Source organism: Geospiza fortis, unplaced genomic scaffold, assembly GCF_000277835.1.
Source record: "Geospiza fortis unplaced genomic scaffold, GeoFor_1.0 scaffold450, whole genome shotgun sequence".
NCBI classification, from domain to species: domain Eukaryota; kingdom Metazoa; phylum Chordata; class Aves; order Passeriformes; family Thraupidae; genus Geospiza; species Geospiza fortis.
The window spans coordinates 2215251-2241920 of record NW_005054416.1 but is presented as its reverse complement, the minus strand read 5'-3'; the positions used below and the strand labels follow the sequence as shown (position 1 = coordinate 2241920).

Sequence of the window (26670 nt, the reverse complement as noted above, 5' to 3'; positions counted from 1 at the left end):
CCCCAGCCCAGCTCCACCATGCCCAGCAATCCCAGATGCTGCACCAGCTCCTCCAGCAGCACGGAGCAGAGTAAGGCCTGGGAATGGCAGGGGTGAGGGAATGGGAGCTGGAGGTGTGTGGATTGCCTGAAGTGTGGGGTTGGGTGGTAGGAACAGACACAGGAAATCTGTGGAAGGTTAGGGTTAGGGTTAGGAACCAGATGAGCTTTAAGGTCCCGTCCAACCCAAACCATTCTGGGATTCTGTGGAATTGAAGATGTGGCTCAGCAGAAGTAGTGACCCAGACTCAGTGGTGTGGGATAAGGTGGGACAGGGGCTGTAGGAATGTTGTGTTTTCCATGTGAGATCCCACTTGTCCTGGCTGTGGGGTTGTCACCTCCCGACTCTCCGTTCCCTGCTGAGCGTTCCCGTGGTATCCGCAGCCTCCCGGTGCATCCCGCCAAGAAGCGGAAACACTCCGAGTCCCCCCCCAACACCCTCAATGCCCAGATGCTCAATGGGCTGATCAAGCAGGAGCCGGGAATGGGATCGGTGCCGCTCAATCCCGACCGCGTCCAGACGCCGCCCTGGCACCAGCCGGGAGCGCTCTCTCCAGGTACCCCCGTTATCCCCTGAATTCCAGCCCCATTCCTGCCAGGCCAGGGCTGTGGGAGGAGGGAGGATGGCTGCAGAGGTTGCCAGCCTGTGGGGTTCACCCTGGATCTGGTGCTGCCCCAGCAGAAGGAGGGAAGCTTCAGGCAGTGCTGGTCGCTTCCTTGGGCTCCCACCCCTCTGGATACTCAGCCCAGTGAGTAAAATCGGGATTTAATCCATTTTAACTGTTCCCCACAGGCCTGATTCAGGATAACGACAGCCTGAACGGCTCCTACCTGGATCCCAACTTCCAGTCCATCAGGTGGCAGCCACACCAGCAGAACAAGTGGGCAACTCTGTACGATGCCAACTACAAGGAGCTGTGAGTAATTCCCTCGCCACTGGGGAAAGTGGGATTCACATTCCTTGTGCAAGTGGCAAGCCACTGGGGTTGGGAACATCCCACTCGAAATATGGGATAAGGATCTGCCTGGGCTGGGCTTTGTGGTGGAGGTAATGCTCCCCATTGCCCCTTCCCTACTGGGAATGTTGCTCCTCCACACCTTTTATGGATAATTAAGGAATAGCAGAAGGCATTTCAGCAGCTTTGGTAACAATTCCAGAGCCACTCAGACCTTGCTCACCATGGAGGCCTTTGTTGGCAAATCCGGCCTTGTCCTGAGGAAAGTTGGGACGAGTAGCACCTTTTTCCCCTCCCTAGGCTTACCAGGGTCCTGGATTTTAAATTTAGGATTGAGAATTCCTAGTGTGGGAGGCTGGAGGTCATCCAGAGCCACTTCAGGGCAGCTTGGGCAGTGTGGAAAGGACCTGGAGGAGGAGGAGGAGGAGGACGAGGACGAGGAGGAGGAGGAGAAGGAGTGGGAATGGTTGAGGGGGCAGAGGGGGAAGGAAAAAGAGGGAAGGGGTTTAGGAAATCTCGGAAGTGGCAGACAGGCCAGAGAGGAAGGCTGGGATGATCAAGACAGGGAAGAGAGAAATGGGAAGGTGGGCTGGGAATTGAGGCAGTAGAGGGTGGAGACAGCACACTGGGAAGGAGGAGTGCTCAGGAGGAAACCACTCTGGATCCTCCCTGCATTCCTGGGAGGTGACAAAGAGCTGGCAAGCTGTGGGATGGCTTCCAGGAACCTCTCAGGGACCCTCTGTTCCCTCCCAATTCCCTCCCTCCTCTTTCCACACAGCCAGCTGGGGTCCTGTGGGGGACATGGAGCAGGGAATGCTCTGGTACCTGTGGGTAACCTGGGACTATGATCACACTTTGCCTGGGAATGGGAGCCAAGGACTCCAAGGGTGGGGGCAGAGTCCCAGCTTTCCCACAAAATCTGCTCTTCCAGTCTTTATCCCGTCTTTCATGGTGGGAATGGACAGGGAATTTTATCCCATCTTTCATGGTGGGTGCCAGGGCAGGGAATTCTCTGTTGGAGCTGGTTGCCTCTTTTGGACTCTGTGGCTGTTTTCCCACCCCACAGCAGGAGAGGGATAATTTGGGAAGACAATTCCTTCTGGTTTACCAAGCCATTCCCATAAAAGAATATCAGCAGCTCCAAAGCCATCCTGCACCTTTCCCTGCTCTCCAGCACCAGTTTGCTCCCTCTGGATGGTGGGATGGGGAAAGCTGAGCATCTCCCATGGATCCTGTCTCCAAATCCCTCTTCCATGTGTAGGAGTTCCACTGCCACCTCCTCTGACCTCTGTCTGGACATGTCACCTCTTATCCTTTGGTTTTCCAGCCTCCCTTTTCCTTCTCACTGCTTCCTGCTCTGGGAAAATGTTTTTCCATCCCAAACACATCACAGCCTGTCCCGTGCCATTTCCAGGCATTTCTGTCCCACTTCCAGAGATTTTCCATGCACCCTGCTGTCCCCAGGTGGATTGGGAGGGGCAAACTCTATTATGTTTTCTGCTGGACACAGAGGAGTTGCTGGAGAACATCTACAAAACCAGCCCTGTCCTTTGGATCTTGGGATCACTTCCCTAATGCCTGTTTTCAGGATTTAGGGCAAAAGCCAGAGCAAACCCACTCCTGGGGCATTGAGGTCGTCATCCTGTTGTGTAAGGAATAAATTCCATTGAGGTGACTCCGTGGGGATTTGAGGAAGCCACGTGGGCTTTGTTGTGGTGCTGGATTTGAGCAGAATTAAGGGTTAAAGGTTGATTGATTAATTTTTAGCTCCACATTACCTCAGGGGACTCTTCCTGCTCCTGTCCAAGCTGGACCTACATCTCTTTTTAAATGGAACATCCCTTCATTCTCCTGGTTCAGCACTTTCCTGGGATAATCTATGAGAAACACATTTAAAAAGTCCATCTTTACTTGCTCCTGTAATGGCATTTTTTAGGTTGGTTCATTCACATTTGACAAGTGGGGATTGTCTCCTTTTTTCTGCTTTTGGGTGTCCTCAGCAAATGAGCAGCATCCACATCAGGATCCATAACTATTGCCCCAATTTAGCTTCCAAGGAGCAGCCATTCCCAGTCTGGTTTCTGCTGGAAGCTGTCCCCAGTCTCGATGTGCTGTTTGAGTTCCCTCTGATCCAGGTGCCCAAAACCTTTTCACAGCCTCAGGAATGTGAATCATCTGAATTATCTGATTTTTCCTACTCTTGATCCTAAGAAAAGAGTCCAGAGAGAAGGTGAAGGAGGGAGAGCATGGGAAGCTGTCCAGGTTCTTACCAGATTCTTGGGAGCGATTACAGGGGAAAAAGTACAATTAATGCTATTCCATGTTTTCCTCCCTGTGCACACAAAAAAATTAGGTTCCATAAGGGGATGGGGTAGGGATTAGGTTCCATTCCAGGCCCGTGTCTCAGGTTTTGCCAAGGAATCTGTGTTGTTGAAGGAGACAGAAATCCCTGGATTAATTTTATGGATAGCATACAATGTTTTTGGCCTTTTGCTCTGATTTTGTGGTTTTAGGCTCAGTGAACATTTCCAGGGATGAGCTGGTTTCTAGCAGCGGAGCCAAAGAGGCCTGCAACCGGGCAATTCCCTAATTTACTCCTGGGAGAAGGAGCCATTCATCTCCCTGACAGCAGACTCCGATAAATTCCAGCTCCCTCCTCCCTCTCCCAGTTTGAGGGAAGGCAGCTGGGAATTGTGCAGCCCTTCATGGAAACAGCTCCATGCTGAGGCCAGAGCCTTGGAACTGGGAAAATGGGAAGGTGCTGTTCTTTTCCCATCCAGCAAACTGGTGCTCTCCAGGGGCTAATCCTGGGGTTTTGGGGTTGCACCCCTTGGCTGGTAGAAGTGTCTGGATAAACAGCTCCAAACTTGGCTGTGCTGCACACCCTGGATCTCACCAAGGGAATGGAGACCAGTCATGGTCCAGACCTGCTAGATATGTTTTGGGATATGTGATACAGGGTGCTGGTGATGGATCATGGATATGTCCTGGGAAGCTGAAGGGAATACATAGTGTGGACACACAGGTGGGATTGTTTGGGATAGATGGCAGTGTCCTGCTGCTCAGCTGGAGTTTGTATCCTGGAAGCAAAAGAAATCAGAGAATGCATGGAATTAGGGAATGGGAAGCAAAAGAAATCAGAGAATGCATGGAATTAGGGAATGTCTTTGGATTAGGGGTCTCCCAGTATTATGTTTTAGGAGTGGTTTAGATATGGGGAAACCTGGATGGACAGAGGGAAGGAATGGGGGAGCATGAGCATCGCTCTGCCATCCTGCTCTTGGCCAAATCCCAATACAATTCCCTGTGGGGAGTTTGTAACCCCTTACCCTCACTGGGATTGGGAAAAACCTCCTCTGATCCTGCCCTTCTGTCCTGCCTTAATCCGCCCCTGTCAGTGGGGATGTTCGGGATCAAATAATCCATTTGACCCCAGACCTTTTATTCCTGACACTTTGCCCTTTGGCCCCTGCCCTGTCCCTGGAAAAGCCAGCATGGAAAGCAGCTTCTTCCCTCTCACCAATCCTAGTGCAGGGATCCCGATTTGGGGGATGCAGCAGCACAGCCATTGGGAAAATGGGAAAATCAGTGAAAAGGAACCTCTGAAAGGGGATTGTGGAAGACCTGGAATTTCTAGAAGGCCGAGGAGTGGGGGGGGCTGCCTGTCTCCCTTCTGTCAGCACACATTTAGCAGCTGTCAGTTTTCCAATTTGGGAAGCATCCGTGGTTTGGAAGTGCAGACAGACCCTTTCTCTCCTTGGTTTTGCCAGTTAAAAAACAGTGGGAAGAGTAGGGAACACTTGGGAGCCATTAAAAAAAACAGGAATGGCTTCACTTGGGTCCCCTTGGGATGAGGGTGCTTGGGTCAGCTTCAGCTGTGTGTCCCAGTCAGGAATATCCAGATAGAGAATCCAGGGCTGAGGCTGGGAGGAGGCTGGGGAATTCCTCTCGTGCCTCTGGGCTAAGGTAGTGCTCTGCTCCCACCGTCTGGTTTGTGTCTGGAGCAGGGCACAGCATTCCCAACTCCCTGGGGCGTAAGGAGTGAGTAGTTCCTCGTGGCTATCCCAGAATTACTCATGGCAACCTGGAATCGCCCCCAGCTCTCATCCACATTAACTCCTCAGGTGATTGCAGGGGGAGAATGGTTTTATTCCAGAAAAAAAGGAGGGATACCGGTGAAGAATCCTTATTTCCTGCTTCCCAGAGTCTCCTGAGTTCTGCCCCATTTCTTACTGTCAGTCTGTCCACCTCCCCTCCTGTTGCTCCAGTCCTTCTGGAGGTGGAAGTCAGAATGGTTTGGTTTTGGGGGAGAAGTACTCCATAATTTTTAAGCCTGAGATCCAAGGCTGGGCTGAGCTCCCCCTTTATCTCATCCCCTGTTCCTTAATTAAAATCAATGGAATTTGGGTGTTCTGTGGGATGAGAGGCAGCTCCTTCCCCTCCTTCCCCCCTTCCGAGGGCCCACCAGCCCAGGACTGGGCTTTATGGATGGTGAGGAAAACAGACTCACTGAAAAGGCCACATATTTCCCTGATTCCCATGGAAACCAGCCCATTAAGGAGATGTAGATTAAACCTTTCCAGCTGGTGTGTGTTCATGGAGCAGCCAGGACCCCTCCTCCTCCCTCCCTGTCCTCCTCCAGACCTGTCCACTGGGAGAGCTGGAAGCTTTTCCGCAGCAGCCAGGGCAGGTGGTTGTGATTTCAGCTGGACTTTGGGAGGGTACAGCTGACAGAAGGTAACATTGGGAATGCCACAAGGTGTGGGTCAGTCTGAGCTGCTACTCCCATGTTAAAGGGATGCTCCAGGCTTTGGGCAGACTTTGGAACTTGGCATCTCCATATTCCTTCCCATTTGAATGGGAAGAGCTGTGGAATGATGTGGGTTGGAAGAAACCTTATGGATCATCCAGTGATGATGATCCATGGGCAGGGACACCTTCCACTAGCCCAGGTTGCTCCAAGCCCCATCCAGCCTGGCACGGAACACTTCCAGGGATGGGATATCCGCAGTTTCTGTGGGAAATTGCTGTTCTCAGCTGCTCCCTCTCCCCAGCCCGATGCTCACGTACCGCGTGGATGCCGACAAGGGCTTCAACTTCTCCGTGGGAGACGACGCCTTTGTGTGCCAGAAGAAGAACCACTTCCAGGTCACCGTGTACATCGGAATGCTCGGCGATCCCAAGTACGTGAAGACCCCTGAGGGCCTGAAACCCTTGGAGTGCTTCTACCTGAAACTGCACGGAGTGAAGGTAAGCGGGAGCTGAGGGACCATGGTGAATCCAGCTGGGAACAGAGGGGTTGGGAGATGGCTGGGGACAGGTAACAGCGCCTCTTCATGTAGTAGAGGAATGTGTGGAATCACACAGTCATGGAATGGGATAGGTTGGAAAAGCCCTCTAGGGTCATGGAGTCCAGCCCTTCTCCCAGCACTGCCAAGGCCACCACTAATCCATGTCCCCCGGTGCCATGTCCACACAGCTTTTATATCTCTCTAGGAATGGTGACTCTACCACTGCCCTGGGCAGCCTGTTTCAATGTCTGACCACCCTTTCCATGAAGGGGTTTTCCCTGATATCCAATTTAAACATCCCCTGAGGCCATTGAAATACAAGTCCTAAGATGGGCTCGGTCTAGCTATCTTCAGGATTGCTTCCCACTCACCTTTGACTCCGGTGGGCACTTTGGGAAGATCCTTCCACCCTCAACTTTTTTGACACTTGGACAATGCCCACACTCAGGCTGGGTGTTCAGAGTCAGATGTACCCTGTCATGGGAGGGTGGGCAGAGAGCAGGGAGGGAGGAGGTGGGAAGGGGAAGGTCTCTGTGCTCTGTGCCACATTCCCAAATTCTCTTCTCCAGCTCGAGGCCTTGAACCAGTCCATCAACATCGAGCAGTCGCAGTCAGACCGCAGCAAACGGCCCTTCAACCCCGTCACGTGAGTATGTCCTTGTGGGAATGAGCTTCCTCTGCTTCCAGGGAGTAAGCAACAGCAGGAGAAGGTGGGGAAATGGTGGAGTTGGAGATCTCCCACTTCACTGTGTGAGTGTCACACTCTCCAGTTTTCTCTGTTTTCCTGTCTTTGCATTCCCAACCCTGCTCTGTGCCCGGGTCATAGACTGGTGGAGCAGGCAGGAGATGGCCATTCCCAAAAAAGCTCTCCTCTCCAGGCTGTGGCTCCATCCTCTCCATACCTGGTTCCTCAGGGCATGAAGTATGTGTGCCAGGTCCCAAGATAGGACCAGTGTGCAGCTGGGAATGAGGGAAGAGTGTTGTTGGGTTCAGGGCCTCCAGGTGCAGGAAAACTGTGTGCTCCCCACCTAAGGAAGGAAGAGAAAGGAGAGGAGTGGGAAAAGATAGGCACCATTCCCAGATTGCCACCATCCTCACTCATTGCTTTGTTTTCCTTTCCTTGCAGGGTGAATCTCCCCCCAGAGCAGGTCACCAAGGTCACTGTGGGGCGGCTGCACTTCAGCGAGACCACGGCCAACAACATGAGGAAAAAAGGCAAACCCAACCCAGACCAGAGGTGAGGGACAACACAGGGGCCTCCTCCAGAACATCCTGAGAATCCTGTGGATCTGCCTGTCCCTGGGTTGGGCAGAGTGGCTGGAGTGGGATGTGGAATAGGGCTTGGATTGTGGACACCAGAAGGGTGTCCCTGGTCTGGGAGGGGTTGGGGACACCCAGCACCAGGAGAGGGGGTGCTGCGAGCCCACCATGGTGCCCAGTGCTCCAGAGGGGACAGAGATCCGGCTCTTCCCAGCACAGGATGTGTCCCTGAGCTGTGTCCCTCTGCAGGTACTTCATGCTGGTGGTGGCCCTGCAGGCACACGCCCAGAACCAGAACTACACGCTGGCAGCCCACATCTCCGAGCGGATCATCGTCCGGGTAAATCCCTGTCTCCTTCCACACTCCTTGCTGCACCATCCTGGGCTGTTTCCCACATTCCACATCCACAAAATGTGTGGATGTGGGTCTTGGTTTAGTGGTGAATGTGGTGGAGGTGCTGGGTTGGCTTTGATGTTCTTAGAGGTCTTTTCCAAACTTGATTTCCCACCTTTCCCACCTCCTCCAAACTCTCCCTGCCTTGCTTGTGGCTTTCCCTGTCCACACTTGGATTCTGGCTTCAGACTTTCCATACCTGCTTCAAGAGCCTGTTACAGGATGAGGAAGGAATCCCATTCTCTAAATGGGGTCAGTGTCCAATAGAATTGTTGGGAATGAGGAAAGAGGGTTGTTGGAACTCTGCAGCAGGAACAAGAAGATGCAGGAAAATTGGGCACTCTCCCAGAACATCACTTTTTCATGTCCTAAGGCAGGGGAGCAGGAAAAGAAAGGCACCATTCCCAGACTCTCCCAGGGTTTTGCTGGAGCACACAGCTCCAAAACATGAAAGCAGGTATTAAAACCCAAACAGGGACCTCAGACAAGAAGTCCACGATGGATTAGGCAGCTTCCAGAATGTCCAGCACAGAATTTCAGGGAATTGCGGGCAGCCTGGAATGCGCTGAGTTTGGGACCCAGGAGTATCATCCATGTCACTTGGTTTCCTGCTGTCCTTAGTGGCTGGAACACTGATAGCTGGGATAGCAGCTGAAGGAAGCAAGGATTTTCCTTTAGGGAGAGGAGAAGGAGGAGAAGGAGAAGGAGAAGGAGAAGGAGAAGGAGAAGGAGAAGCCAGCCTTCCCCATCTCTGCTTCCCAGCATTCCCTTGCCTGCTTTTCAGTCAGTCCCTGTTGTCCCATTTCTCCACAGGCTTCCAACCCGGGGCAGTTTGAGAGTGACAGTGACGTGCTGTGGCAGCGGGCGCAGCTCCCGGACACCGTGTTCCACCACGGCCGCGTGGGAATCAACACGGACCGCCCGGATGAGGCCCTGGTGGTCCATGGCAACGTGAAGGTCATGGGGTCCCTGATGCACCCTTCGGATGTCCGAGTGAAAGAGGACATCCAGGAGGTGGGAACCTGGGAAGCAGGGTGGGCTTGGGGTCACCAGGAGGCTGAAGAACTCCAATGATTCTTTCACGTCCTTTCCTTCTCGGGATGTTCCCTGATCCTATGACTGCAGAGCAGATGGGAAGTGCCTTAGGATTTTTTCTGTCCCAAGCACAGCCAGTCCAGTGTCTTAGGGAATATTGACTCTCCCAGTGTTAACCAGAAGTAGCAAACAGTGGGAAGAAGGTGGAAAATTACTGGAAAAAAGGTCAATGTGGCAGGTACCACACAGGGCCTTGCCAGAGCCTGGGTGAGCAGCTTGGCTCTGCTCTGAATTTCTCTCAGCTAGATTTGCCTGTCCAGAAAAGCTGGATATAATCCTGTCACCTGTTTTTGGGAACTGTCTCTTCCCTGTGTCTGGTTCTGCAAGGAGACTCAGTCTCCTGGTATCCCTATCCAAGGATCTTGTCCTGACTTGGACATTAACTCCAGTGTTTGTCCTTATGGCTGCTCAGAGCAGGGTTTAGGGCTGTCTCCCAAAGGAATTCCCATGGGCTATAATGGATTGTCCTGCTTGGATGCAGAGTGGTGGGGATTTGAGAAGCAATATCCCATTGGGAATTCCATGTGCCTGTTTTGTCCCAGGTGGACACCACGGAGCAGCTGAAGCGGATCTCCAGGATGAGGCTGGTGCACTACAACTACAAACCTGAGTTTGCAGCCACGGTGGGCATTGACAGCACCTCTGAGACAGGTACATCCCATGGGAATACACCTGTGAGATGGGAATGTCCCATGGGAATATGCCTCTGACACAGGAATGTCCCACAGGAATTCCCTGACTTTTCCAGGGGCTGTACCCAGCTCTGTGCCAGGGCAGCCCCCCAGGTGTGGGGTGGGCAAAAGGGCCCTTCTAACCTCCCAAATTAGGGAATCTAATGGAATTCCCTCTTTAGTGAGTGGGAGAGAAGGTGGCACTTCCCACAGGGAGAAGGTTTCTCCAAGTATACTATGGTGGGGTGATAATCCCTATCCATAGAATTTAGGGAACAGCCTTGTCTGACCATCCTCTGCCCTTGAGGGTCTCCTAGGAGCCCTGCACAGCTTGGAATGAGTATCCAGGGGGTGCAGGGTTATCCCATCCCACCCCACTGTTCCATCTCCACATCTCCAGGTGTCATTGCTCAGGAAGTGAAGGAGATTCTGCCGGAAGCTGTGAAGGACACTGGGGACCTGGTCTTTTCCAATGGGAAAACCCTGGAGAACTTCCTGGTGGTGAACAAGGTTGGTGGCAGCCAGGAGGCTGGGGAAGCTGGCTCGAGGGAATTGTGGAGCTGGATATGGGAGAGGGAAAGTGGGATGCCTGGGAAATGCTCCCAGATGAGTTTCAGACCTGGCTGGTCTTCCAGAAGTCGGGAGCAGCCCTGGGTGGATATCGGACGCCAGCAGGGAGGGACCAGCCTGATGCTGGTGGAAATTGGCAGCATCTCCCTCGGGAAGGGCTCCTTGTTGGCAGCTTCCTGCTGGGAGGCTCCCAGTCCTAATCTCCCCTTCCTAGATAAGATAAGGTGCTTATGTCAGGATAACCTGGAGCACCTGGTTTCCTGACCTTTCCCAACCTGTGGCAGCCTGGTTGCTGCTCTGGGAATCGAGGGGACAGTCTCCCATGGCACACATGGACGGCATGGATCATCCATGTCCAGGTGTGCCTCAGCCTGCTGGCCTGATTCCCTGGCAGGAGCGGATCTTCATGGAGAACGTGGGAGCCGTGAAAGAGCTGTGCAAGCTCACGGATAACCTGGAGACACGGATCGATGAGCTGGAAAGGTGGAGCCACAAGCTGGCCAAGCTCAAGAGGCTGGACAGCATGAAGTCCACTGTGAGCTCTGGAGCCTTCAGGTACCTGTGGAGCCAGAGGGCATGTCCCCTTTCATCCCAGGAAGTTCCAAGGGGCAGCTCAGATTGGGAACAGGGAGATGAGGAAGGACTGGGATGTTGCTTGATATCGCTTGGCCTGGAGTGGATTTAAAGAGCTGAGCTTGAGGAGGTTTGGAATTCCCACAGGACCAGCCCAACAACACCCAGGATGAAATAGTCTCCCTGTTTCCCTAAAGTCAGTGGCTTTGTCATGGCAAAGAGTTTCCCATGCTTCCAAAATCTCCATCCTGACCCTGCTTATGCTGGTTTTGGGGCAAAACACCAAAAGGGTTTGTGACTGTCACACCACAAAAACGTCTTTTCCCTCCCAGAAAATCCCATTTTTTCCTGGTAATGGTTTGGAAAGCTATTCCTGCCCAGCTCAGCTCCATTCCTCCTTTTCCTTGCAGCCAAACTGGGAGCCAGTTTAGCCGGGCGGGGAGCGTGCCGCACAAAAAGAGACCCCACAAAGTCACCAGCAAGGTAAGGGATGGATCCCAAAGGAGCAGTGCCAGGAGCAGAGAAGGATCAGCCTGGAGAAAAGGGGGATCAGGGGGAACCTCACTGTCCACAAATCCCTGGAAGGAGGTTGGAGCCAGGAGATTGGGCTCTGCTCCCTGCTTTATCCAAGAGGAAGTGGCCCCAGGTTGTGACACAGGAGGACAAGGCTGGATATTAGGGAAAATTTCTTCATGGAAAGGGCTGTCAGGCACTGGAGCAGGCTCCAGTGGTGGAGTCCCCATTGCTGGTGGGATTTAAAAACCCTGTGGATGTGGCACTTGGGGACATGGATTAGTGGTGGCCTTGGCAGTGCTGGGGGTGGGGTTGCACTCACGATCCTAGAGGGCTTTTTCCAGCCGCAGTTTTCCCATGATCTTCCTTTCCATCTCCTAATGGAGACATTGAATGACTTCTAAACTTGAGGAGTTGAGGATTTTCAGGGAGGCAGGAAGATGGGCTGTGGGAGATCTGTGCAAGGACCAGAGCAGTGAGGGAGCTGAGCTGATCCAGGGGGTCCTGAATGAGCTCATCCAGGGTTTTTTTCCATCGCAGTCTCCGTCGGTTGTCCCGGAGCAGGCCTGCATCAGCCAGCGCTTCCTTCAGGGCACCATCATTGCCCTGGTCATCATCATGGCATTCAGGTGAGATCCCACTCCTGGCCTTCTGCCTCCAGCTCATCCATTGGGACTGTGCCATCCATGGGGTGTGCAGCGAGGGGCTATGGGTCTATGGTCTCTTCCAGAGAATCCTGGAATGCTTTGGGTTGGAAGAGACCTTAAAGTTTATCTGGTTCCAATCCCCTGCCATGAGATGGGAACTTCCACTATCCCAGGCTGCTCCAGCCTGGCCATGAGCACTTCCAGGGATGAGGAATCCATCTCTCCTGGGCTGGAATCCCATGGAAGTGGATCGATCCCATGCCCTATCCTTGCTCCCTGCTCCTCCTCACCCTTTCCTTCTCTCTTTTCCAGCGTGGTGTCCATGTCCACGCTCTACGTGCTGAGCCTGCGCAGCGAGGAGGATCTTGTGGACATCGATGGGTGGGTATTTCGGGAATTGCTGGGAGGGATGAGGACACCTGGGAGAGGCTGGAGCACAGAAACTGGGATTACTGAGCACAGTTCCAGAGCTGCAAACCCTGCCAAGCACAGCCACACACCCCAGTCTGATGGTGGTTGAATTATCTGGAGCAAGAAGTGAGGAATAGAGAAGGAAAAGGGAATCTCTTTTTAGGATGTGCTGCATGTTCCTTGGATGCCTCCAGCTGGACTAAAACAGCCTCATCCCACTGGTGCAGCAGGGCTGGATCAGCTTTGGGAGCTCGTGTAAACTGATAATGAGTCTCTTTTTCTCCCTCTCTTTTCCCTCTCCCATTTTTCTCCCTCCTCTCCTCCTCACATCTCTCATCCAACCCATTTTCCTTCCACTTTGCCGTTGATTTCCCCATTTTTGTCTTTTCCTTCCCATTATCTTCCATATCCTCTATCATTCCCTGGTCATCTTCCCACTTTCCTGTTCTCCTTGTCTCCCTGCACTGTCCTGTAGCTCCTTTGCTGTACCCACTGCCTGTCTCCTGGCCCTCTTTCGGCACGGGGGTCCCGGAATTCCGGTCGCTCTGTGTCCACGGTATGTGACTGTTTCATTATTTCATTATTTAATTCCTTCGTCCCTTCTCTTAATTCCTCTTTTTTTCCCTGCACCACGAAGGGCAAAGAAACTGGAAACAGAGAAAGGGATGTGAGACTTCCAGTGGGATTCCAGGAGGAAGGGTTATGGGTCTTGTCAGGGAAGGCAAATTAGGAGTTGGAGATGGAAAAATCAATTAGTTAAATGTCAAATAAAGAAATTGCATCCTGCAGGGAGAGCAGGAGCAAGATAAAGCTGTGTAAGGAGAAGGGATGAGGCAGTGGAGGAACTTCAGGGATAAGGGTTGGATTTAGACTGGGATGAAGGTGAAGCTCCAGAGGCTTGTGCCCACATTCTCTTTGGAAGATTGGCATTGAGTCTCCTTTCACCTGGAAAAGAAATCCTTCTATTTATATAAATCTCGGAGATGACAAAGTGTTTTCTTAATTCCTCTAAATGAGTGAAGCTCTGTTAATCCCACAGAAACCTGGAGCGATGCTCAGGGACAGGTAAGACATGGACACAGGTGTCCAGAAGTGTTCCTTGTTCTGCAGACCTGGGAGAAAGATTCCCTCCCTTTCCCATCTCCCTAACCCTCAGGAGATGCCTGTGGTGTGCTCAGCTCAGGTCTTGGATAGCAGCAGTGAAACACCTGGAATTCCATGGGATGAATTTGGAGGTGGGGGGATTGTGTCTGTTTTTGAGGAACAAGGTGAGGAATAGTCTGTCTTCAAGGGATAAGGGCACATTCCTTAGGGAGTGGTGAGAGCTTGAAGCCTGTTGATTCCCAAGGACCTAAATCCACCCAGGAGATTCCTGATGGGAGTCAAATCCACCATGTACACCATGTTCCAGGAGGGTTGCTGGTGTCCTCTGAATCAGCTGTGACTTTTCCCTGCCAGACATGGAACACTCACACCATTCCCTGTGGAATTTCTGAGCTCTCCTTGCAGTTTTCATGGCTCGTGTGCCTTTCTCCTGCCTTTCCCAGATCACTCTGTTCTCCTCCACTTCTCCACTTACTCCATATCCCTCTTCCCATCCTCCTGCTGCAGCCAAGTGACCCCATTGTCCACACCCAGGAGGTTTCCAGCATCTTTTCCTGCCTTCCAGGTCAAGCCAGAACATTGACAAGACGCAGATCGTGCGATCCACGGCCGCATCCAACGGGGCCAGCAGCAGGACCCCCCCAGAGCACGGTGGGTGATGGATTGGGATGGCTCTGGTTTCATGGAAGGCCTGCAGGACACCAGGTGCTGCTCCTGTTCCATCCTTTGACTTATTAATTCCCTGTGTCCCTACAGTCCCAGATGAGACACATGGAGTAGCCCTTGGCATTCCCGGTCGTGGTGTGCTGGCCTGTTTCAGCCCTCCCTGTTTTTCCACGTGCTGCTCCGTTGCTCCCACTGCCATCTCCTCTACTGTCCCCTCGGAGACCAGCCCTGCCCATGCCACCAACCGGACAGGTGAGGGCCAGCCCAGATTCCCAGAAATGCTGGGACATCTCCAAGGTTTGTGTCACCTCGTGTCCTCCTCATGTTCCTTGTGAGAAGGTCTCCTCCAGGATGAACAATTCCAGCTCCTTCTCACCTCCAGATCCTCATTCCACTCCTTTGGAAGCTCTCTAATAGCTGATCCCCTTTCTATTCTTATCCTTGGATGTATCCTTTATATCCATCTCTGCCCATGTGGTGCAGTTTGAATCCTGTTGCCAGGGGTGTGTGGGAGCTAAAAAGGATTTGGAGTTTCCCGTGCTACACCAGGCACAGCTCACCTGAGCAGCCCTACCTTGAGGTCTGACCTCATTCCATTATCAGCTCCATCAGGCACAGAGGGAATGGAAGCACAGAATCCTGGAATGCTTTGGGTCAGAAGGGACCTTAGAACCCATCTGGTTCCCCCCCTGCCATGGGCAGGGAACCTTCCACTATCCCAGGTTGTTCCAAGTCCTGTCCAACCTGGCCTGGAACACTTGCAGGGATCCAGGGGCAGCCACAGCTTCTCTGGGCAACCTGGGGAGCATCAGGAGGTGACATGGGGACAGGGTGATCCCAGTGCTCCCAGCCTTTCTCTGCCTCTCAGCACAACCTTCTCTCCTGTTTTTCCACAGACCAAAGCCAGCCTTCCCTCCTGCCAGTGACAAATATCAAAGCCAAATCCAGGGGCATCACCGGGAAATCCACCTCCTACACCAAGTGGCCAAAGACTCCTGACAGGTCTCAGAGCTTCGGCAGCCCCAATGCCAGCCCCTCCTCCCCCTTCTCCCACATCCAGGGCAAATCCAAGTACATCTCCAACCTCTCGCTCTCCCGCAGCAACTCCCGGCAGCAGCGCAGCCTCCGGCAGCCGGTGAGCGAGCGGCCCCGCACGGAGCAGCCCGGCACGGATGGTACGTGGATCCCATCTTCTTTCCCTTCCAGCCTCGGGATTTTCCACCCTTTGCTGTTCCTAAACATCTTGTTCTCTCCCTGCTAGGGCCGAGCCCGGTGCTGCAATCCATCCGGATCCTGGAGATCAACCTGGCCATCCATTCCCAGTACTGCGCCGCTGCCGACGCCTGCAGGTGAGCCAGAAGGGCTGGCTGGTGGCACTTCAGTGGGAGCAGCAAACAGGAAAATCTGGGAGTTTTTCCAATATTTTCTTGGGTGCTTCCTGCCATGACTTCGTGCTGCTCCATGGGAAGAGGAGCTGGTGCTCCCAGCTTTCCCTTAGGGGTTGTGTTTGGTGGTGGGCTCGTCCTTGGGACATTGGGAAGTTTTTCCCTCTGAGTTCTCAGCCTGACAGGGATTTTGAGTCCTGTCCTGACCTTCCCACAGCCTGGTGACATCTAATGTTCTTTCTGTGTTCCCAGGACTGGGAATTTCAGCTACCGCATCCCTGTGAGCCAGCAGACAGCCGTGAACACCAACCTGACCCTGGAGATGAAGTGAGTGCCCATGGATCTTGTCCTTTGGGAGCCCCTGGAGTAGCTGATGTGGCCATGGTGCCTCCATGGGAAAGGGACACTTGTTCCCCCTTCCACACCCTCATGGTGTCCTCTCTTCTCAGCTCCTCCTCCACTGTGTCCATCTCCCTTTGTGACCTTGTCTCCAGTGATCCCTGCCAGGATGCTGTGAGCAGGAACAGCTCCACTGACTCCACAGATGCACAGGTAGGGAGAAGGAGACAGCTCACAAAATACACATGGAATCATTGAGGTTGGAAAAGTCCAACCATTCCCCCAGCCCTGCCAAGGCCACCATGTCCCCAAGTGCCAAATCCACGGGGCTTTTAAATCCCTCCAGGAGTGGGGACTCCACTGCTGCTCCCCTTCCACCCCTTGACTTATTCCCACAGGCAATAAGGCAGCCCTTCCCATGAAGGCATTCCCATGAAGGAATTTTCCCTAATACCCATCTTAAACCTCCCCTGGCACAGCTTGAGGCCATTTCGTCTCATCCTGTCCTTGGTTCCCTGGGAGCAGAGCCTGATCCCATCTGGCTGCCCTCTCCTGTCAGGGATTTATGCAGAACTTCCAGTAGGTCCATCTGGACCATCTCTACTTCCAGTAGAGGCAGAAGGTCCATCTGGAGCCTCCTTTCCTCCAGGCTGAGCCCCCCCAGCTCCCAGAGCCCTTCCTCATCCCACTTGTGCTCCAGGAAACATCCATGGGGTCGCTTGACAGCAGGAGGCTGTGGATTTCCTCACAGATCCAGTCTGGAGGCCATCCCCCAAGCTGATCCCTGACCAGCTGTTCTTCCCTCCCCAGGACACCTCGCACCGCTGGCCCCTGGTGATGCTGTCCTTCCGGGAGTTTTCCTACCACTTCCGAGTGGCGCAGCCGGTGCGTACCCGCAGCTTGTCCGGGGCCATGTGGAAGGAGAGAAGTGGGGGATTTATGAAATGTGGGAAATGCAGGAGCTTCCTACAGTCCTGTGGGTGGTAGGAGGATGATCTGTCCCTGCCCAAGCCCATAATCCAGGCAGAATTCCACCCTTGGAGTGGCACCCCTCTCTCTCTAAGCTGCTTTTCCCGTTCCTAGGGCCGAGCTGACTGCGGCACTTCCCTGGAGCAGCTGGGACACCTCTTCACTGACTATTACTTCCAGTTCTACTGGCTCTGTGAGTGAGTCCCGGCAGCACCAGTGCCCTCTGCTCGGAGACAGGAGGGGAACTGGTGCCACTGGGAGCCTCCCGAATTCCCTGCTCCGCTGGCCCCCAGCCCCGCCTCATCCCCGTGTCCTGCAGCAGCTCCGGAGCTGGAATGGTGACGGCTGGAGACACTGTAGCTCAGGACACACAGGACCTAAAAGCCACCACCAGCCCTGTGGTGGCTCCTGGGGGGACCTCGCACCAATTCCCAACATCCCACACCCCTCTCCTTCCCTTAGGGGGATGTTTGTGTCCTCCATCACTTCTCCCTCCCCTTCCAACACTGGATTTGGAAGCATCACACCGGACTGAGCGTGGACAGCTCTGCCACATCTCAGAGGGGTGCTCCTTCCTTGGACAGGAGCCCCACGTGGTGCTCTCAGATGTCCCACATCAGTTCTTCACAACACTGGAATTGCTTCAACACTGGAGCCCTTTCCAAGAGCCAAACGCTGGAGTTTGGCCTCGAAAGGATGGCTGTGCCTGGACCTACTGGAAGTTCTACACTGGAGTTGCTGTTCCTTCTGCTTGGCCCAGGGCCACTTCCCACAGACTCCCCAGAGACTCCCGGACCTGCCAATGGACACGTTCCTCTAGGAACAACCAGAGAAGGAGCAGCTTCAACGTCACCCCCCCTCTTCTTTGTGCTCTTAAATCCCACATCCATGTGGGATATCCAGGTCTGGATGGTTAAAACCCCCACTCAAACTGCGGCTGAGGCCATGCCACACTTGGGGACACTTGTCCCCAAGCCAGGGGTGACAAATGACCAGGACTTACCCACATTTAGTGTGGTAGGATCCGTTTTTATCCGCTTGGAAGCGGCGTGTGCGGAGCTGCCTGGTCAGCTCTGGAGCCAGTGCCAACCTCTGCCCAGATGTGCAGCACTGGCAAAGCCTGGAGTGCCCTGCAGAGCAAGGCCAAGTCCCTGGGAGCACCAGGATCTGTGTCCAGGCAGGATCTCTGCCTCAGGAGAGGGGTGATGTTCTCCCAAAAGCTGGGATGGCAGCAGCTGCAGGCTGTCCCTGCCCTCACAGAGCTACGCTGGGGGGATTTGGGATATTTTACTGTTACAAGTCCTTAAATTGCTAAACTACTGAATTCTTGTGGGGTTGAAGCTGTAAAAAACCAGGAATTTCCTTCTGGCCCCATCGAGCCACGTGTGTCCTGTGGGAAAGCCAAGTGGCTCCCTGTGCTTCCTCCTCCCCGCCCTGCTCCTCGTGCTACAGAGGAGTTGTCTGCGTTCCTGGAGGCTCAGTCACCTCCAGGGTATTCCAAGATGGATTTCCCTGAGGAAACAAGTGAGGGGGGAATACCACATGCTGATCCTAAGGACACTCTAAAGCTGCTCTGGAAAAACAAAGATGGGTTGTATCCAGGTAAAGTGATGGTTCCTGGGCACATCTGGTTTTATCTCCCATCATCCCCCTCCTGAGCTTATCCCAGCAAAGCAGCCCTGAAATTCCTGGTGATGTCACTTGGATTTGGCACCTGCCCCCAAGAACTGTTTGTAGGAAGGTTTCAAGTCCTGGAAACACTGAATTATAGTTACTAAAATCCACTGAATCCTGGGAAGCAGGGAATAGTGGGTGAGCAGGGCATTCTGAGCAGCCAAGCAGTTGGAAAACCCAATTTTGGGAAGCTCAGTGGGACAACAGGACACCCCAAGGCCTGGGAATACCTATGCACAAGCAGGGGGGCTCCATGCTCAGCAGGATTCTCTGTTTTTCCCTGAAATTGGGACGGAAACACCTGGATGTAGCTGAGTGCTTTTCCCTCCACCTGCCCTGAGTGGTTTTTCCTGGTTTTAAACTGGGAAGTGACTTCCTTGGCAGGTTTGTTGTTCCCTTGGCAATCAGTGGCCCAGGCTGGCACGTCCTTCCTCAGGTGAGTGATGCTGAGCTGGGATAAAAGCTCCTGGAAGAGGAAACAGGGAATGTTGGGGGGGCCAGAGCCTGCAATCACCACCCCCCTCAGCCAGGACACTCCAGTACATTCCACCCCATTCCTGAGGGAAGGAATCAATCAGTGGTGGCCCAGAAGGAAGTTGGGATCTCTCAGGTGTCCCCAGGATGCTCAGCCATGGGATTTAAGGAGACTCCCAACAAACCAAGTGCCTGGAAACATCTCTAGTGCCTTTTTCCTTATGGAACAGCCCCAAGGAACAGTGTTTTCCCACATATATTCCCAAATGGTGCCTCAGACATGGTGCCCTGGTGGTTTAACTGGGATGTGGCAATTCCTGGAGTGCCAAAGCCAGCCCTACCCACATGGAGCTGGCAGCAATCCCTGGCATCAGGAGAGGACAGGGATTCAGGATGAAGTTTTTAGTGTCAATAGTACCTTATGTCTTAAAGTGGCACAGGTTGCCTGGAGAAGTTTTGGATGTTCCATCCCTGGAAGTGTTCCAGGACAGGTTGGATGGGTTTGGAGCTGCCTGGACCAGTGGAAGGTGTCCCTGCCCATGGCAGGGAGTGGGACTGAATGGGCTTTAAGGTCCCTTCCCACCCAAACCATTCCAGGATTCCATGATAAAAATCATCCATCGGCTGCTGCCCAGCGAGGCAGCAACGAGCTCCAAAGGGGCTCAGAGTTATAAAATGAAGGAGTCATGGAATTGCTTCCAGGCCCGTGGAAACAGCTGTCTGCATGGATTTCCCCCAAAAAAGCATCTCTGCCCCTTCCCTGTCCCCAATCAGTACCAAGAGAGTTCACAATCAGGCCTTTCCCTGCGTGGGACGGAGGGAATTCTGAGCCCACCTCTCCAGCTTGGGGAAATCCCTCCCCATCCAGCGGCAAAGAGACATTCCTGGCGGGAAGGAAGACAAAAGGGTGGAGAACGAGGCTGTTTGGGAGTTGTTTCAAAAGCAAATTCCCAACTCTTCTGTCCTACTGTTGGAGCTTAAAGCCTGTAAATAGAGACTATGGCACCACTGGAAGAATTAAGGAAAAAAACACCACGTAAAGCACTAATTTTGTTGGTTTAAATGTTGCTGCCACAGCTTTAATCACTGTATTTTGCCAGCCAGTTCGTAGAGTTGCATTTGTAGCAGGTTATTATTGATTCCTGGTTTTTATTTGTGGGGAACAAGCGTGGTTTCCCTCTTTTCTTCCCGATTTATATTTATATTTTGCTGAATTTGAGGGCTGAGTTTCCGGATTCCCCGGGTTTTTTTTGTTTGTTTGTTTTGTTTTGCTTATTTAGACTTTGTTTTATGCTGGAGGTAAATGTGCCCATATGAATAAAATATATAAATACTGCTTTGTATCCAAGGATGGCTCCTGGTGTTTTCCTCCCTTTCTGATGGAATAACTCAGGTGAATGGCTGTAAAACTGCCCAAGGGATTGAGAAAATTCCAAGTCTTTAATCAGTGGAAGTTTCTGGATATGCCCAGTCACGGTTCTTTGGAATGGGGAAAAAAGGAGAAAGGAAGGAGGAAAAAGAAAGGAAGAAGGGGAAAGAAATTAGGAAGGGAAAATGAAGAAAGCAGGAGAAAAATTAAGAAAATAAAGAGGGAAAAAAACAGTTAAATGGACAAAGGGAAAAGGAAAAAGAAAGCAGAAGGACAAAGAAAGGGGGAATAAGAAAAAAGGGAAAAAAGAAGAAAGGAAGAAAAAAGAAAAAAATGAAACCCTGCCTCTGACATCACATTGCTCACTTCAGAGGGCAGACTCAGATGCAGAAGGATCCAAAAGTCCACATAAAGAAATCTTCCTTCCCAAACAGGAAATCGGGGCTTGGATTTGTGATTTGGAAGTGGAATGGTTTGAAAGCTGGGCTAAAATTCCAACCTGTCTCTTGAAGACATATAAATCAATTCCTTGTTCCTAGGCCAGGCAGTTAATTCAGGAATTAATGAAGGGCACATCCAGCACCACCACACTCCTGTTTAGGGATGAGAACAGGCACAGCATTCCCAAAAAAAAGGGTGAGGGGATGTGACGGGCAAAGAAGGCTGAGGGGTTAAAAGCAGATTTAGGATTTATTTTGCACAGCCTGGCTGCACCACGACACAAGATGGCACTGGAACACCTGCAACCACACACAGCACAGAAACCTGGGATAACACTGGCCACATCCCAAAGTACCCAAGATCCCAACTGCACCAGGAGAGGTTTAGGTTGGGCATTAGGAAAAATTCCTTCATGGAAAGGGTTTTAGAGCACAGGAACAGGCTCCAGAGGTGGAATCCCCATCCCTGGAGGGATTTAAACGCTGTGTGGCACTTGGGGACATGGGTTAGTGGTGGCCTTGGCAGTGCTGGGGGAAGGGCTGGACTAGGTGATCCTAGAGGGCTTTTCCAACCTTAGACTTCCCATAATTCTATCCAAGACCTTTGGAAAAGCCAGGTTAAAAAAAAAAAAAAGACAAACCAGCAGTCCCTAGGCAGGCGTGTCACAGAGCCACCTTTATTCACCTGTGGGTCACTGCCTGTCGCAGACCACACCTGCTACAGGCGTTTTCTCCTTGAAATACAAAAGAAATATAAAAAGAGCTTTCCCGAATCCCCCATCCAGGCCCCCCGGGGGGTTCAGACGTAGATCCCAACCCAGAGCAGCAGGAACAGGACCCCGAAGCCCATGAAGAGCGATGCCACCAGCGAGATCAGCAGCTCCTTGTAGATGTCCCGGGTGTACTTGGTGGATGTCACCTCGTAGCTGCCAGGCCGGGGGTTAAGGTGATAAAACAGAGGCACAGCAAGGCGAGGGGACCCCCACCCGCTCCCCTGCCCCCGGGAATCAGGGCGATAATCCGGGATTGGAAGGCACAGCAAGGGGACCCTGCGCTCAGCCGCGGGGATACACGAAGAACCAGGCGGTGAAGAACATGCCGATGGCCAGCAGCACCACGGTGAGGTGCGGGAACACGGCCGGGTTCACCGGGCTCGTGTATCTGACTCTGAGGGGGAATGGCTGAGGGATAACGGGGATCTGAGGGGAAACAGGAGCTCTGAGGGGGAATGGCTGAGGGATAACGGGGATCTGAGGGGAAACAGGAGCTCTGAGGGGGAATGGCTGAGGGATAACGGGGATCTGAGGGGAAACGGGGGCTCTGAGGGGGAATGGTTGAGGGATAACGGGGATCTGAGGGGAAACGGGGGCTCTGAGGGGGAATGGTTGAGGGATAACGGGGATCTGAGGGGAAACGGGGGCTCTGAGGGGGAATGGTTGAGGGATAACGGGGATCTGAGGGGAAACGGGGGCTCTGAGGGGGAATGGTTGAGGGATAACGGGGATCTGAGGGGAAACGGGAGCTCTGAGGGGGAATGGCGGCTGAGGGAGAACGGGGATCTGAGGGGAAACGGGAGCTCTGAGGAGTAATGGCATCCGAGAGAGAACGGGGCCCCTGAGGGGATAATGGTGGCTGAGGTAAACGGGGGATCTGAGGCGGATGGAAGAGGGATTGATGGCAGGCCTGGGGAGCTAGGGCATAAGGAGATAAGAATGGGGAGGTGATGGGGTATAGATGGTTGTAATGGTGGAGATAATCGAGTTTTGGGGAAGGAGATTGGGATGGGAGGGGCAGAGGTTGGAAGGGGAGTAATGATGGGCCGAGAGGGAGCGGTGAGGGATAAGGGTGGCCTGAGGCAGGATTCCGGATAAGGGCTGCCAGTAGAGGCCACAGCCCCTGGAGTGATGGTTTGCAGGGGAAGCGCTGCCCTCTTGGCTTCCCCCTCCTTGGGTGGCCCAACATTCCTCATTCAGAGCCCGCTCTCAACATCCCCTTTTTCCCTTCCCCAGGATGGGAATCCATGGCTTGGCCAAGCTTATCGCCGACGTGGCTCCCGGGGCCATCCGGGAGAACGACATCAAGTCCTACTTCGGCCGGAAAGTGGCCATCGACGCCTCCATGAGCATCTACCAGTTCCTGATCGCCGTGCGGCAGGGAGCCGATGTGCTCCAGAACGAGGACGGGGAGACCACCAGCCACCTGATGGGAATGTTCTACCGCACCATCCGCATGGTGGAGAACGGCATCAAGCCGGTGTACGTGTTCGACGGGAAGCCCCCGCAGCTGAAATCCGGGGAGCTGGCCAAGCGCACGGAGCGCCGGGCAGAGGCAGAGAAGCACCTGCAGGAAGCGCAGGAGGCCGGGGAGGAGGAGAACATCGAGAAGTACAGCAAGAGGCTGGTCAAGGTGACGCCGCAGCACACGCAGGAGTGCAAGAAGCTGCTGACGCTGATGGGAATTCCCTACGTGGAGGCACCCGGCGAGGCAGAGGCCAGCTGTGCCGCCCTGGTGAAGGCCGGGAAGGTGTATGCCGCCGCCACAGAGGACATGGATTGCCTCACCTTCGGCAGCCCCGTGCTGATGCGGCACCTCACGGCCAGCGAGACCAAGAAGCTGCCCATCCAGGAGTTCCACCTGAACCGGATCCTGCAGGATCTGCAGCTGACCTGGGAGCAGTTTGTGGACCTGTGCATCCTGCTGGGCTGCGACTACTGCGAAAGCATCCGCGGCATTGGGCCGAAGCGCGCCGTGGAGCTCATCCGGGAGCACAAATCCATCGAGAGGATTGTGCAGCAGATTGACACCAAGAAGTACCCCCTGCCCGAGAACTGGCTGCACAGGGAGGCCCAGAAGCTCTTCCTGGAGCCCGACGTGATCGATCCCGAGGCCGTGGAGCTGAAGTGGAGCGAGCCGGACGAGGAGCAGCTGGTGCAGTTCATGTGTGGGGAGAAGCAGTTCAACGAGGAGCGCGTCCGCAACGGCGTCAAGAGGCTGAGCAAGAGCCGCCAGGGAAGCACCCAGGGCCGGCTCGACGACTTCTTCAAGGTCACCGGGTCCATCACCTCGGCCAAGCGCAAGGAGCCGGAGCCCAAGGGAGGGGCCAAGAAGAAAGCCAAGACCAACTCCAAGCCCAACGGCACCCCGGCCACAAAGACTAAAAAGGCAAAATAAGCAGATCAGGTGCCCACAGACCTCTGGGATTGGGTTTCTGGGGGGCTTAATGAGGAATTTTAGAGTAATGACAGTTGTGTGTCAGTGCTGCGTGTTAGTGCTGGGAAGGAATGGATGAGGCCGGCAGAGTGGAACGGCTTCTGGGCACAAACACTCCCAGATTTCAGAATTCCAAAGCTGAACAGCTCCAGAGCAGACCCAGGAGAAGTTAGATTTCAGCCTGATCCCATCCATCCCAGAAAAGGTAGATGCAAGCAGAAACTGGAAAGATAGGAGCAGAAGGCAAGCTGGAATTGAGAAGGAGGCTTCAAGTAATGAGGTAAAATTCTCCCTTTAAAGAGAGTTCGTTAAGGTTTTTCCTTCCCTTTTCATGGTCACTCTCCTTATTCAAAACCCAGTTGTGATCTCAATTCCAGCCATGTCCTGGCCCTCTTTTAGTGCATAGTCCAGGGAAAGTTGAGCCCAGACTGCAGCTCTCCCAGCCTGAAATTTGCTTAGAAATGCTTAAAAATAAAAATATCCATGAGCCTAGAACTTCAGCCTCTTCAGTCCCTGAATTCCAGAGGCACTTTTCCGCGTTGTACACACTTACAGGTCCCCAGATGGGAATTAAAACCTTTTATTTCTTATTTTATTCTGTATTTTCTGTAGTGTTTTGCTTGTCAGAGCCACGGGATGGGTTTTGTTTTCAGAATAAAATTTGAACTCAAAGACACTGTTTCTCTTTCTCTAGAGAAGGGGCTTAAACCGTGGTTTTAAATGAAAATCCCAGTTTTAGAGGGAATTCTGTAACAGCCGAAAAACCATTCGGAGTCTGGAACACAAAGAATTCCAATTTTGAGCTCTTTGGATGCTTCATAGACATCAAAATCCGTGAGTCTGCTCTTTGCCAGTTTGGACAATAAGAAGCTGGCTTGTTTTGTGGGGAAGTGAATCTTTAATATTTACTATGCATTAATCATGCTAAAATTGAGATTTATGTTTCCTTGTTGTGGATTCTCTTACATGTTTCGATCTATAATTGTTTTTTCCCCAGAAATTTTTAAATTAAGTATTTCTCTTTTATCTCCAGATATCTTCATAGATACGGCAATGGTTTTGTGGTGGAGGGATAAAAAAATACTTTAAAATAATAATATCTGGAAATAAGTCTGGGAAATTTGCCAATTCTAAAAGCTGCTCTTCCACCACCCTCTCCCTACCTGGTGCTTCATGGTATTTCACTCCATTTTTCTTCCATTTCTCATTCCAAACAAAGATTCCCACTGCTTCTGACACTGACATTATTATTAATGAATTCCAGTTCCAGTCTTTATCTTAGGAGCAAATGCTGTGGGAAGCTAGAGACCCAGCAGAGCCAATCAGAGAGAGCAAGGGGGATTTGGGACTCAGGTGTGGGCAGTCTCCCCGTGGGAAGACTGGAATACTTTTCCACCTTTCCCCCTTTTCCACCTCTTAGTTCTGATTAAATGAATTTTCAACTTCTTCATCCCAGTTTTCCAGCTGGCTGGACCATGCCTCATGTGTTACCCACAGCATTCCCACCCTCATCCAAGCCCAATATATGCCAGCTCCTGGGAAGAAAGGAACCCTGTCCCAGCGGAAAGCAGAACAGTGGGAACTCCCAGACAGCTTTTGAGGAAACCCTGAGTTTATCCAGCAGGAAGAACACTACGGAGTGTGCCCGCTGCTGCCATGAGCTGCATCCTGGATCCGTGACAGCCATCTCCTGAGAGCTCCCTTGCGTTTCCATTCCCGCTGGAGCCTCTTGTCCAGCGCTGCCCGGAGGGTTTTCTCCTGTGGCACTGCTGCACCCTGGGAGCCGTGCATTGGGCACCGGCGACTCAGGGACACTTGCTGCTGGGAATGCTTTGCTGGAATGGCTTGGCCTCCCGGTTGTATTGCCAGGCTTTTCCTGGCTGTGGGTATCTGGTGAGTTCTGTGGATAGCCACAGCTCCGAGGCAGCAGGGAGACCTGTCCATGTGGGCTCCTCCATCTGGAGTCCAGCAGATCTCATGGAGGCTCTGGCAGGGGTGGAGACCTTTGCTATAAATATCCCAGGTGGGGAGATCTTCCTTAGCCTCGTCCTCCACAGCCAACTCCAGGGACCATTCCTGACATGGGAACAGCTGCCTTTGCTGCCGGAGCCTCTTGTCCAGCAGCGTGCGGAGAGTCTGCCCCGATGGCTCCGCCGCAGGATCCTGGGAGCCATGGATTGGGCACCGGCGGCTCCAGGATACTTCCACTTGCTTCTTGGCAGGAACAGGCCAGGTTCCAGTTGGAGCACAACACAGGTCACAGAGGGTCTGGATGGGAATGGAGGAGCCTTTCCGAGGGATGGACATTCTTGGAAGGGGGGAGGATCTCAGCCAGCGTCGGGTTCTGCGGAGGACTGAGCCTTTTCCAGCGGCAGATGTTTTCCAACAGATCAGGGGTCTTGTTGGGCTCCTGGAGGGCTGGGGGCTCTCAGAGGAGCTGGAGGAGGCGCAGCAGGGCAGGTGGCCTTGCTCCAGCAGATGCTCCAGGTCCTCCCACGACAGCTGCCACATCTCCGAGTCCCGCGGGAAGGACACCTCGGGCCACAGCGCCGTCACCAGGTCCTGCAGCTCCCGCGCCGCTGTCGCACAGGGGGTGCAGCAGGGCCCGCAGCCACAAGGGA

At 53.2% G+C, this 26670-nt stretch overlaps 3 protein-coding genes across 3 annotated transcripts in view; 2 read left to right on the top strand and 1 right to left on the bottom strand.

Annotated features, from left to right (window-relative positions):
• MYRF (myelin regulatory factor) overlaps positions 1-18119 on the top strand; it is a 42800-nt gene extending 24681 nt beyond the window's left edge. Inside the window, exons 5-27 of the mRNA XM_031061517.1 lie at positions 1-70; positions 423-595; positions 832-955; positions 6049-6244; positions 6855-6931; positions 7412-7522; positions 7795-7885; positions 8753-8953; positions 9577-9685; positions 10106-10215; positions 10670-10830; positions 11259-11331; positions 11902-11990; positions 12321-12389; positions 12895-12975; positions 14089-14174; positions 14280-14441; positions 15086-15364; positions 15451-15538; positions 15827-15901; positions 16024-16126; positions 16724-16798; positions 16997-18119. The exon at positions 1-70 is cut by the window's left edge and continues 162 nt beyond it. Coding sequence (XP_030917377.1) covers positions 1-70; positions 423-595; positions 832-955; positions 6049-6244; positions 6855-6931; positions 7412-7522; positions 7795-7885; positions 8753-8953; positions 9577-9685; positions 10106-10215; positions 10670-10830; positions 11259-11331; positions 11902-11990; positions 12321-12389; positions 12895-12975; positions 14089-14174; positions 14280-14441; positions 15086-15364; positions 15451-15538; positions 15827-15901; positions 16024-16126; positions 16724-16798; positions 16997-17083 — 2690 coding nt within the window. The 3' untranslated portion in view covers positions 17084-18119. The remainder of the gene's footprint in view (positions 71-422; positions 596-831; positions 956-6048; positions 6245-6854; positions 6932-7411; positions 7523-7794; positions 7886-8752; positions 8954-9576; positions 9686-10105; positions 10216-10669; positions 10831-11258; positions 11332-11901; positions 11991-12320; positions 12390-12894; positions 12976-14088; positions 14175-14279; positions 14442-15085; positions 15365-15450; positions 15539-15826; positions 15902-16023; positions 16127-16723; positions 16799-16996) is intronic.
• A 3367-nt stretch (positions 18120-21486) lies between these two features.
• On the bottom strand, positions 21487-22808 carry TMEM258 (transmembrane protein 258). Its single transcript, XM_031061516.1, has 3 exons — positions 22767-22808; positions 21911-22038; positions 21487-21765 (listed from the first exon to the last, which is right to left on the bottom strand). Exons 1-3 carry the CDS (start codon positions 22806-22808, stop codon positions 21639-21641), a joined length of 297 nt encoding a protein of 98 aa, XP_030917376.1. The 3' UTR covers positions 21487-21638.
• A 41-nt stretch (positions 22809-22849) lies between these two features.
• FEN1 (flap structure-specific endonuclease 1) lies at positions 22850-24721 on the top strand. The gene has a single exon (XM_031061562.1). The coding sequence runs from the start codon at positions 22850-22852 to the stop codon at positions 24008-24010; it is 1161 nt and encodes a 386-aa protein (XP_030917422.1). The 3' UTR covers positions 24011-24721.
• The last annotated feature ends 1949 nt before the right edge of the window (positions 24722-26670 follow it).